Source organism: Sarcophilus harrisii, chromosome 2 (genome assembly GCF_902635505.1).
Source record: "Sarcophilus harrisii chromosome 2, mSarHar1.11, whole genome shotgun sequence".
Lineage (NCBI taxonomy): Eukaryota > Metazoa > Chordata > Mammalia > Dasyuromorphia > Dasyuridae > Sarcophilus > Sarcophilus harrisii.
In genome coordinates, this window is record NC_045427.1 from 335,087,775 (window position 1) to 335,100,040 (window position 12,266).

Consider the following 12,266-nt stretch of genomic DNA (forward strand, 5'->3'; position numbering starts at 1 on the left):
TTCTGATCTAGTGGTTGCCTCTGTGTATACTTGGAATAAGACACTTTATAATTGGGCTTGAGGCACTTTTACTGGATGTTCTCCATGCCTACAATTCTATCCCTGTTAGTCTTCAAGTTCCTTTAAGCCTTACCTAAAATCTTACCTTCTACATGGACTTTCCCAAGGATTAATAATCTTAGTGTCCTCTCTCTGTTGACTAATTTCCATTTAGTTTATATATAGCTTGATTTTGCATAATTGTTTTCATGTTGTCACTCCCATTAAATTGTAAACTTCTCATAGGCAGGAATTGTTCTTTTGACCTTTGTATTTTTTTTTTTAGCACTTAGCGGACAGAATATCTAGCACATAGTAAGTCATCAGTAAATGTTTATTTACTGATTGACTTATTTTAATTAGATGTAAATATGTTTCTTGTAAATAAATGCTCTTGGAGTTTGCTTTTGAATCTATTATGCTATTTCATGTTGTCTCAGTGTGTTCATATTATTTATAGTCAGTGTTATGATTGTTAATTCTTTATTTCCACTCTCCCCCATCCTATTCTCTTATTTTCTTTTCCTACTCTCTTTGGCTATAACTTTCTACTTGTGAAGAATCTATAAGTAGGGAAGAATCTATAAGTATTCCTGGCCCCATTATTCTATATTTGATGGAGCCTTCTTCTGTTCTTCTGTCCCTTTCCCCTTTCCTTTGCTCAGAACTCATTCGTAATGTTTTACACTTCTTTTAAAGCCCATTTTCAATTTCCATCTTTCAAGTTTGGAGTTTGTTTTGCTATGACTAATTTTGTTCTGAGCTTACATTCTCTTTTATTTCTTTCTTCTCTTCTTCCTATTTTCCTATATTTACTTGAATATATTTCTATGTGATGTACACTTTATTAACTGATTCATATGGACGTGAATTTCAAGTGATGCCTACTCTCCCAATCTCTTCTTCCTAGTTTGTATAGTCTCTACTCATTCACTGTAGTTTTAGGGAGTAAGTCTCCCTATCTACTGCCTTTACTAGGTAGTGTATTACTTTTTCCCCTTTCTTTTCTTTTCTTTTTTGTTATTATCAAAACACATTAAATCAACTTTCTCTCTGATCCCTTAATAAAATTAATGTTCTGAGAGTACATTTATACCATTTCTCCTCAATGAAAATATGAATTCTTCTTTCTGTAGTTCCTTCTGATTTATGTTTTCCTTGAATTTTTTATTTTTCTTTCAAAATTTCTGCTCACTATTCTCTTGCCCCAGACATTACTATCAGGATTTGGTAGAAGGGAAAATCATTTTGGGTAAATTATTTTTGGTTTTAAGTCTATAGCTTTTGCTTTTTGCAAAATTGTATTCTGTTTCCTTTTCTTATAAATTTGAAGCTGCTAATTCTTATGCAATCTGGATTGACTTCTTGACATAAACTCTATTTTTTTTTTATGATTTTCAGTATTTTTCTTAGTCATGAATCCTCAATTTTGGAATTTTTTAGGTATTTTCTTTTGAGGTTTCTTTCTGGAGGTCACTAGTGTATTCTTTGGATTTTAGCTTTCCTTTCTGATTTTAATAAATCTAGGCAGCTTTTTTTTTCATGATTTTTTGAAATATAGTATTTAAGTTTTGTTGTTCTTTTTGGTCATGGCTTTCAGTTATTGAAACATTTTAAAAATTACTTGATATAGTGTTTCAGTTTTCATTTTTAATTAAAATGTTTTAAAATAAGTTTTAAATGAGATGTCTTATCAAAATCATTTTTCAATGTATTATTTTCCTCCTCCTGTTTCATAAAAGATATCTCATATAATAAACAATATTTTTAAAGACAAAAAAGGGGATAGAGTCAGCATATGATAAAACTCTCAAAATTTATACAAGTGTCCAATACTTGTAATGGTCCCACCTCTTCAAAAGGTTGTCTTTTCATGTCTCTTCTATAGAACAATGCTTGTTGTTTATATTTTTTCAATATTCACTTTAAAAATTTTTTTGCTTGTTCTTTCTATGTACATTATTATAATCATTCTGCATATTGACATTAGACACTTACTAGCTCTCTAGCCCTGGACAAGTCACTTAACCCCATTTGCCTCAGTTTTCTCATCAGTAAAATGAGTCAGAAAATGGCAACTACTTCAATATCTTTGACAAGAAAATTCCAAATAGAACACGGAGAGTTGGTCATGATTAATTAACTAAAAACTAATAATAAATATTGTTGTCTTATCTCTACTTCTTCGTTCTACATCAATTTAGGTAAAATTTTTTCATAATTTTTGGTATTCAGTCCCTTATTTCTGTCATAATATTTATTGATTATTCTGAATTTCTTTTTTATTTTATTTAATTTCTGTTATTTAGTTCTCAATTATGTATAAACATTTTCATATTCATTATTTAAAAATTTGAACCCCAAATTTCTACCCGTCTCCCAGAATTCTCTGTCTTTGACAAAGAAATTAATGTGATATCTGTTATACATGTTATATCTGTAAAACATATTTCCATGTAGCATCATTTTAGTTCAGTTCATTTTTTTCTCTCTGAAGGGTTCTTTGGGAATTGTCTTGAGTAATTAATTTTTATCAGAGTAGCAACATTTTCTGAAGTTGATTATTATTGCAATATACTGTGTTTTGTTATCAGTTCTACTTCACTTTGTATCAGTTCATTTAAGTTTTTCTGGGTATGCTGACACTATCCTTTTCATCATTTGTTATACAACAGTAGTATTCTATCGTCTTCAGTCATTCCTAAATCGATAGATAGACCCTCAATTTAGAATACTTTGCCACCACAAAAATTACAGCAAATATTTTTTGCATGTATAGGTCTTTTTCATTTTAAAAAAATTTGGAAAATAGACCAAATAGTGGTATTACTGGGTCAAAGGGTATGCACAGATTTTATAGTTCTTTGAACATAGTTCCAAATTGCTCTCCAGAAAGGATGGATCAGTTCAGAGATCTGCCAACAGTGCTTTTGTTTTACAATTCTTTTTTATTACCCAGCATATTTCATTTTCTTAGCCAATCTGATAAGTGTAAGGTGATATTTCAGGGTTGATTTATTTTGCATTTCTCTAAAGATTTTTTCATGTAACTTTGTGTGTGTGTGTGTGTGTGTGTGTGTGTAAGCATTTGGAGTTAGTAAGTGTCAAGTGCCTGAGGATGGATTTGAACTCAGGTTTTTATACGCCAGAGTCAGTGCTCTATTCATTCCACTGCCTAGCTGTTCCTCATGTGACTATTGACAGCTTTGATTTCTTCTTTTGAAAATTGCCTTTTCATATCCTTTGAGCATTTGTCAATTGAAAAATGACTTTCTTAAAAAAAGAAATTTGACTAGTTTCTTATGTAATTAAGAAATGAGGCTTTATCTGAGAAATATGTCATAACTTTCATTTTCCCCCATCCTAGACTCTTGCTTAACTTCTAATTTTGGCTGCATTAGCTATGTTTATACCAAAAAATTAATTTCATGTAATCAAAAGTATCCATTTTGTCAATTGTGATTCTCTTTCTGTTTTCTGAACACTGACAAGGTTAGAAGGCAAGTAATTAATTGGGACAAATTTTTACATTCAAGGATTCTGATAAAGGCCTCATTTCTAAAATATATAAGAGAATTGACTTAAATTTATAAGAATTCAAGCCATTCTCTAATTCAGAAATCTTCAAAGGATATGAACAGACAATTTTCACATGAAAAACATTGAAACCATTTCTAGTCATAGGAAAGGTGCTCTAAAACACTTATTGATCAGAGGAATGCAAACTAAGACAACTCTGAGGTACTACTACACACCTCTCAGATTGACCAAGATGACAGGAAAAGATAATGATGAATGTTGGAGGGGATGTAGGAAAACTGGGACATTAATACATTGCTGGTTGAAATCTGAACAGATGCAGCCAATTTGGAACTATACCAAAGGGCTATCAAACTGTGAATACCCTTTGATCCATCAATGTCTCTAATGGGCCTGTATCTTTAAGAGATCATAAAGGAGGGAAAGAAACCCACATGTACAAAAATGTTTGTAGCAGCTCTTTTTGTAATGGCAAAGGATTGAAAACTGAGTGGATGCACATCAGGGGGAAAACGGCTGAATCAGTTATAATATATGAATGTTATGGAATATTATTGGTTCAAGATGATATCAGAGAGGCCTGGAAAGACTTATATGAACTGATGGTAAGTGAAATGAGCAGAACCAGAAGATCATTATACATGGCAAAAATAAGATTTTCTGATGGACATGGCTCTTTTCAACAATGAGATGATTTAGGCCAGTTCCAATGATCTTATGATGAAGAGAGCCATCTACATACAAAGAGAGGACTGTGGGCTAAGTGTGGATCACAACATAGTACTTTCACTTTCTTTGTTCAAGCAAACAGCTTGAATTTTGTTTTATTTCTCATTATTTTCCTTTTTTGATTTGATTTTTCTTGGGCAGCATGGCAACATGATAATTTTGGAAGCATGTATAGAAGAACATGTTTAACATATACTGGATTACTTGTCATCTAGGGAAGGGGGTTGTAGAGGGCTGAAACTCCAAAAAGGTGTGCTTGAATGAGACAACCGAGCACTTAAAGCTAATTACCTATTCACTGTGAGACAATGACTCTATTAGCATATGTTTGGATAAATGGCTCTTCTCACTGTTGGTGCTTGCTGAATGTTTGGTGCTAAAATAATCATAGGCAAGGATTGGAGGGCAGAAGGAGATGGGCTAGAGAATCACTTGGCTACAGGCTAAAGAGAAGAGAGGCTGGTGACTCTGGACTCCAGAATCCAGGATTTTGCTTACCAATGCCTTTAATTTATCCCGACTCTGGTTGACCCTGAAGCCCTCCAGGGAGCAAGCCTGTACTCTACATTTGGCACCCAATGTGTGGACTAAGGACCCTAATTTCACTGAAGAAATCTTTGTGACCAGGAAATAGACAGAGAACTTAGTTAAGAGCTAAACTAGTAACTCTCATTTTCTAGCTGAAATGGGGCAGATATTAGGAAAAGATTCTCCCACACTCCCACCTCACTCCCACCCCATGGGAGCTATATAGAAAGTATACTTAGGTTGATAAAGAGGCAAGGTTTGCTTGTAGGAGCAGATTGGTGGACTCTTGGATGCATAGAATGCAGGTCCCCTTGGTTCTTCAAGGAAGAAATAGAGGCAGATAATTGGAAACTAGTAGGAGATCAAATATGTACAATGATAAAGGTCCTGATTCAATTTCTAAGGAAACATTCTATATATACACAGCATAATACAATTGGCCTTAAAGAATCCTGCAAGTTCCAGAAAAAAGAAAAGTTTTAAGAACAGGCAGATGAGGAAGAGTGAGGAGAAAGTGGAAGAGATTGGAGAGGGTAATGGAAATATCCCCAGAGGGCATAAGGAGTGAAGTGAACTTGAAAATCGTTCTGATTCTCACTCTCACATTCCAGCCTACACCCAAGCAGACTCTTGACCCTCCCCCAGCAACTTTACCTTCCTGGATGGAGGGAGGAGAAGGAGTGGGAGGAGCAATGCTATCATTGCACATTGGTAAGGAGCACCTAACCTCCTCATATGACCCGATTGCAAAAGGTACTACTTAAAGCCAAAGAGGAAGGGCAGAATACAGCTGATTTTAGAATAGAAATGCACTCCTTATGGAGCTACATCATCTTATGTTAAGATGTTATTACAGAATTTGGCTTATGAAATTTTAACCTCTAGTGACTAGAAATCTATAGCAAGAACATGTTTAGAAACTGGACAAAATTTGTTGTGGCTTTCAGAGTATAGTGAACTATGTAGGATACAAGCCCAATGAAATAGGCAAATTGGAGTTAATATACAAATCACCTGTGATCAACTAAAAGGTGTAGATTCTTATGCAGACACTTCAGCACAGATTAATTACCCCATAGCAGCATATGAGCAAATTGCTGCTGTTATCAAAGCATGGGGATTTATTCCAGGTTAACAGAACAGAGGAGAAGCCTTCATGAAATAGCACAAGGTCCAAATGAACCCTTTGCTGATTTTGTGGGACATCTGCAGACAGCTGTCATATGAACTCTTGATGAAAATGCAGCAACAGAAATTATGATAAGGCAACTTGCTAAAGAAAATACTAATGAGGTTTGTAGAAGAATTATACTAGGACTATGCAAGGATGCTCCTTTAAAGGAAATCATAAGACACTGTGCCACAGTGGGCACAAATACCTTTTATAGCCAGGCTATGATGCAGTTTCCACAAGATCCGAATATGGGAAGACAGGGTCCCTTTTGGCAAGGGACTTCCAGAGAGACTTGTCAATGCTTTCAATGTGGTAAAGTAGGGATCTGAAAGCTCATTGTTGGCATAGAAACAGAGTGAGAAAATAGAGTGGAGAACAAGACCCAAAACCCCATGTCCAAAATGCAACAGAAGCTTCCATTAGGCATCAGAATGTAGACTGATTCAGGGGAATGGGATGGGGGGGGCCCAGCCCTAGGGCTCTAAACAAAAAATATTTGGGGCATGATGACAGCTGGTGCTACACACACAGAGAGTCTTTAAAAGTTCAGTACTCCAACATGATCAGTCAGGGAAGAGGCAATCTGATGGGAGAAAGGGATTACATAATCAATCAGCCAGGAAGCAACCTGATGGGAGAAAGGAATTACAATTGGTGAAAATAGAGTTGTATGCAGCTGGGACAACTGAGATACCCCCAGGAGAGGTGAAATCTGTTTCTCTCCAGCCTATGGATCCCTTGCTTCCAGGCACAGTAGGCCTGACCATCACCTCCTGAGAGCACTTATAAAACATTGTCCATCCATGCACTGATGTGGGAAACTGGGGAATGTGTAGATAATATCCCAGTTATTAATACAGGTAGACAATGTGTGACTTATCAACCAGGAGAAAGAGTAGCATCAGGTTTACTGATACAGACTCCTAATAAGCAATCTGGTGATAGTTGCCCAGATTCTGACTCCAAGCAACAAAATCCAGGCATATATTGGACTGCAGCTGTGACAGCTGACCGACCTATGCTCCCTATCTATATAAATGGCATACCATTAGAAAGACTGGTAGACACAGGTGCAGATCGTGCAGTCATTAGAGGGGCCAACTAGCCCAGTCACTGGCCAAAGGCAAACACTTACCTGTCTGGTGCAGGAGGATCAATAGCAGCTGAAGTTAGTGCTACCCCTTTGAGAGGGATATTTGAAGGTGAAACAGGAGTTTTTATTCCTTTTATAGTTGAAAAATCCCCAATCAATCTATGAGGAAGAGACATTTTACAACAGTTAGTATTACAAATTAGTACTTCTGTATTTAAGGCAGGGCTGCTGTTGAAGACTTGCCAATACTCTCACCTATTCCTATCCAATAGAAAACTGATATACCAGTGTGGATAGAACAATGGCCCTGAGATAGTGATAAAATTCAGGACTTGTTAGATATAGTACAGGAGCTTTGATCCAGCAGTGTTACTACTGGGCTTATATCCCAAAGAGATCATAAAGAAGGGAAAGGGACATGTATGTGCACGAATGTTTGTGGCAGCCCTTTTTGTAGTGGCTAGAAACTGTAAACTGAATGGATGCCCATCAGTTGGAGAATGGCTGAATAAATTGTGGTATATAAATATTATGGAATATTATTGTTCTCTAAGAAATGACCAACAGGATGATTTCAGAAAGGCCTGGAGAGACTTACACGAACTGATGCTGAGTGAAATGAGCAAGACCAGGAGATCATTATATACTTCAACAACAATACTATATGATGACCAGTTCTGATGGACCTGGCCATCCTTAGCAACGAGATCAACCAAATCATTTCCAATGGAGCAGTAATGAACTGAACCAGCTACGCCCAGAAAAAGAACTCTGGGAGATGACTAAAAACCATTACAATGAATTCCCAATCCCTATATTTATGCCCACCTGCATTTTTGATTTCCTTCACAAGCTAATTGTACAATATTTCAGAGTCTGATTCTTTTTGTACAGCAAAATAACGGTTTGGTCATGTATACTTATTGTGTATCTAATTTATATTTTAATATATTTAACATCTACTGGTTATCCTGCCATCTGAGGAGGGTGGGGGTAAGAGGTGAAAAATGAACAAGAGGTTTGGCAATTGTTAATGCTGTAAAGTTACCCATGCATATAACCTGTAAATAAAAGGCTATTAAATAAAAATAAAAAAATAAAATAAAATAAAATTTAAAAAATTTAAAAAAAGATATAGTACAGGAGCAACATGACCAAGGACATTTATAGCCTTCTCTAAATCCTTGGCTTTCCCATGTATTTGTTGTAAGAAAGAAATCTGGAAAATGGAGGATGTTGACTGATTAAAGAAAAGTAAACGAACAAATGGAAACTATGGGAACTCTTCAGCCTGGATTTGCATCTCCTACTCAATCTCCTAGAGAATGGCCTCTTTGGGTTATAGACATTAAGGATTGTTTTTATTCTATCCCTCTAGATAAGGAGGATATGAAAAGGTTTGTCTTTTCAGTGCCCAGTGTTAACTTAGCTGAGCCTTATAAAAGATATGAATGGACAGTTTTGTCAAAGGAATGAAAAATAACCCTACTATGTGTCAAATGTATGTTGTTGCTGCTCTTACTCCAGTAAGAAAAGCATTTCCAAAAGTAATGTAATTACATTACATGGATTATATCTTGGGGTATGCACCTAAGAAGCAAATGTTAGAAACATGTACACAAAAGACCATAGAAACACTGAGGAACTACAAATTGCATATAGCTCCAGAAAAAAATTAAAAGATATGCTCCTTTTCAATATTTAGGATATGAGTATAGCCTAAGGTGCTTACAGTACAAAAACTTTTGTTAAGACCAGAGAAGCTAAACACTTTAAATGACTTTCAGAAATTGATAGGAGATATCCAATGGATGCATCCAGTGTTAGGCTTGACTACCTATGAATTGCAACCATTATATGACATTTTAAGGGGAGACAGTGCTTTAAACTCACTATGCCAGCTACAAAAGAAGCTCAAAAGGCTTTGAGAGAAGTTGAACTGGCTTTATCCAATGTAGCTGAGTCACTCAAAAACTCTTGGACATATCAGTTTTTGCTATAAAAGAGGCACCCAGAGCAGTCCTTAATCAAGGACACAGTTTGATCAAGTGGGTGAACCTCCCAGCACAATCAGAAGAAAGCCTTACTTCTTACCCAGTACTTGTGGCTAAAATCTTTTAAGGGCCATTAAATGAGCAGTACAACTATCTGGGATAACACCTGACAAGATATACATCTTTTATACCAATGCACAAATTAATGTATGCTGTGAAACCATCCCAGAGTGGCAAATTTTATTGGCCACGGCTCCAAATTTTACACACGGGTCTCCATTAAAGATAACCAGACTATTACATAATTGGCCATAGATTCTTGAAGAAAAGATTTCCAAAGTTCCCCTTAAAAGACCAACTATCTTTACAGATGCATCCAAACATAACATTTGTGCTGTTTACTCTTGTGACTTAACTATAAAAAGAGTAGTCAGCACTCCTTTTCAGTCCACTCAGCAGAATGAATTGTATGCAATTATTCTAGATCTTATTATCCAGGAGATATAAATATAATATCTGATTTGGCCTATTGAGTGGGTGTGGTACAAAAATTGCCACAGCCCTAATAAAATTTGTAGCTTCTAATATATATCAGCTCTTTAAGGAACTTCATGAAAAAATGAGAATGCATCCAAGGTAAGATTTATATCTTGCATGTCCACACTCATAGTGGACTTCCAGGTGGTATTTTTGATGGTAATTCAAAGGCAGATAGCCTTCTAACCATGTTAGCCAATACTCCTTTATTTCAGGAAGTCCAAGAATCTCATTCTAAATATCATCAGGCTGCTCGGGCTTTACATTTACAATTTGGAGTAACAAGGAAGGAAGCTAGGAGCATAGTAAAAGCCTGCACAGCTTGCCTTCCTTTCCATGTTCCTACACTCCCTCCAGGGAAGAACCCTCATGGTTTGAGACCCAATGAAATTTGGTAAATTGATGTGACCCATTATAAATCTTTTGGGAGTCTGTCTTTTATCCATGTTGTAGTAGACATCTTTTCAGGATTCACTTTTTGCAATACCAGCAGAAAAGAGATAGCCCGAGTGGTCACTGAATTCCTTATACAGGCATTTGCAATTATGCATGTGCCACAAGCAATAAAAACAGATAATGGTCCTGCATATACTTTTAAACATTTTGCACACTTTTGTGCACAGTATAAGAGTTTACACACAATTGGCTTACCCTTTAATTCTCAAGGACAGGCAATAGTAGAGAGGAGAAAAAGAGACATCAAGACACTCCTCCAAAAAGAAAAGAAAGGGGGAGTCACAGGTAACACTAGAGAACTTCCAAATTTAGCTCTTTGTACAATTAACTTCTTGATTTTTGATAAAGATGCACTGGCTCCAGCAGACAGGTTTTATAACCCACCAGAAGGGTAGTGTACAGTGCGAGCAGCTCTACTATCTTTAGATAATTACCAGGTGATGTGGAGAGATCCTGAAAGTGGTGAATGGAAGGGACCAGATAGGTTAAATGCTTGGGGGAGAGGGTTTGCTTGTATCTCTACAGATGGAGAAGGAATCAGATGGGTGCCAATGAGCTATATTCATCTTGTCCATTGGAGCGAGATGGAGCAGATCTTTGAAACAAAGGAAAAGACCCAAGAAACATCGGGTGGTTCCATTGCTGACTGTACCCGCCACTGAGAGAGCATGGCAGTTATGGCAATTGTCAATTGGACATCAAAAATTGTTAATGAGACTAATGAATTACTTCAAAACCCTCAGGAATCATTGGATTCCCTGACAGATCATGTGACTGATGCAGGACTTCAAAATTTGCAGGCATCATTGGATTCTCTAACAAATAAAAAGACTGTTGCAGGACTTCAAAAACTTGCAGGGATCATTGGATTCCCTGACACATGAAGTAATGGACAATAGATTGGTTTTGGACTATCTCTTTGTTGCGGAAGTAGACATATGTGTGATTGTTATTTACATACCCTCCTTCTAGGACTTCTGGAAATCTTTTACAATACCATGTTGATTCATATTGTTTATTATATTACTACTTGCATGTACAATTCGTGATTGTTACACCACATTGAGTCTTCACCGGCTGTTGGAAGAGTTATCACTACTAGCCTGTACTTTATTGCTATGTGCTTGTGTAATATCTCCCATGCTGATGGATTTTTATATACCTGTTTCTAGTAAGACCCTTTAGCCCAGAAACCCACTAACAATATTTGGCTTGATTCCCCACTTCCCTTTGGTGTTTTTCATCTCTATTCCTGAGGAGTCAGGAGGGTGTGATCATCTTCTTTTTAGTGCTTTTATCTCCCTTCCTGAGAAGTTGGGGGGAGATCACCCTGTTGGAATCTTTACAAAGTGTTAAGCCATTAGAGTTGATAGAGACAATAATTATCTAATTTAGCATGGTTCAAAATGATTGATTTGATCTTAGACGAGATATTTTGGGCCAGAACTTGAAACAAAGTACTAAGTACAACTGATAGAAATGATGCTTGTGTTCACACCTTTAGAGAGCTCATAGAAGCAAGAAATATTTAGGTACTCATTGGAGTTCACATGTTTGGGAGATTTCAGGGTTTAGAAAGAGATATCTGAATTCACACCTCCCTTGAAGTTCTTAGGGCCAGAGAGCATGCTGGGAGATATCCCACAATCCCACTCTCGGAGAAGTAGCATAAATACAGCTCCAGTGACCCACCGAGAGAGTTATTTGGGAGCATTCCCAGGGGTCAGAGAGGAGCCTTCTTCAAGGAAACCCACAGGCCCTATCTTTGAGGCGAGAGAGATTCATTGTATCTTCTACCTTGGTGCTGGCTGGAGTCGGAAGGACAAACCTTTGGATTTGGAGACATTTGGGTAGAACTCTTAGAACCAAGCAGGGATAGGCCTCTGAGCTAACCGGGCTATATTGAAGGACATAATAAAAGATCTGAACTTTTATCAAGTGGCTGTATTTTTTGGGTGATTGTAACTGAAACTAAAACTGCCTCCAGAAAACCTCCCCAAGAAACCCTCTCTCCCAGAGAAAATTATTATATTTTAAAGAAGAAAACTACCAACATCACCCCTCCTTTTTGGTGTTTTCACCTCTTTACCTGAGAAGTCAGGGAGGGCATGATCACCTCCTTTTTGGGGTTCTCACCTGCCTGAGAAGTCAGGAAGGGCATGACCACCTGTGCTCT

At 36.8% G+C, this 12,266-nt stretch overlaps 1 protein-coding gene across 1 annotated transcript in view; it reads left to right on the forward strand.

Annotated features, from left to right (window-relative positions):
* The window catches only part of MDGA2 (MAM domain containing glycosylphosphatidylinositol anchor 2), a 639,286-nt gene that overhangs the window by 231,467 nt on the left and 395,553 nt on the right, over positions 1-12,266 (forward strand). Inside the window, 1 exon segment of the mRNA XM_031952914.1 lies at positions 993-999. Coding sequence (XP_031808774.1) covers positions 993-999 — 7 coding nt within the window.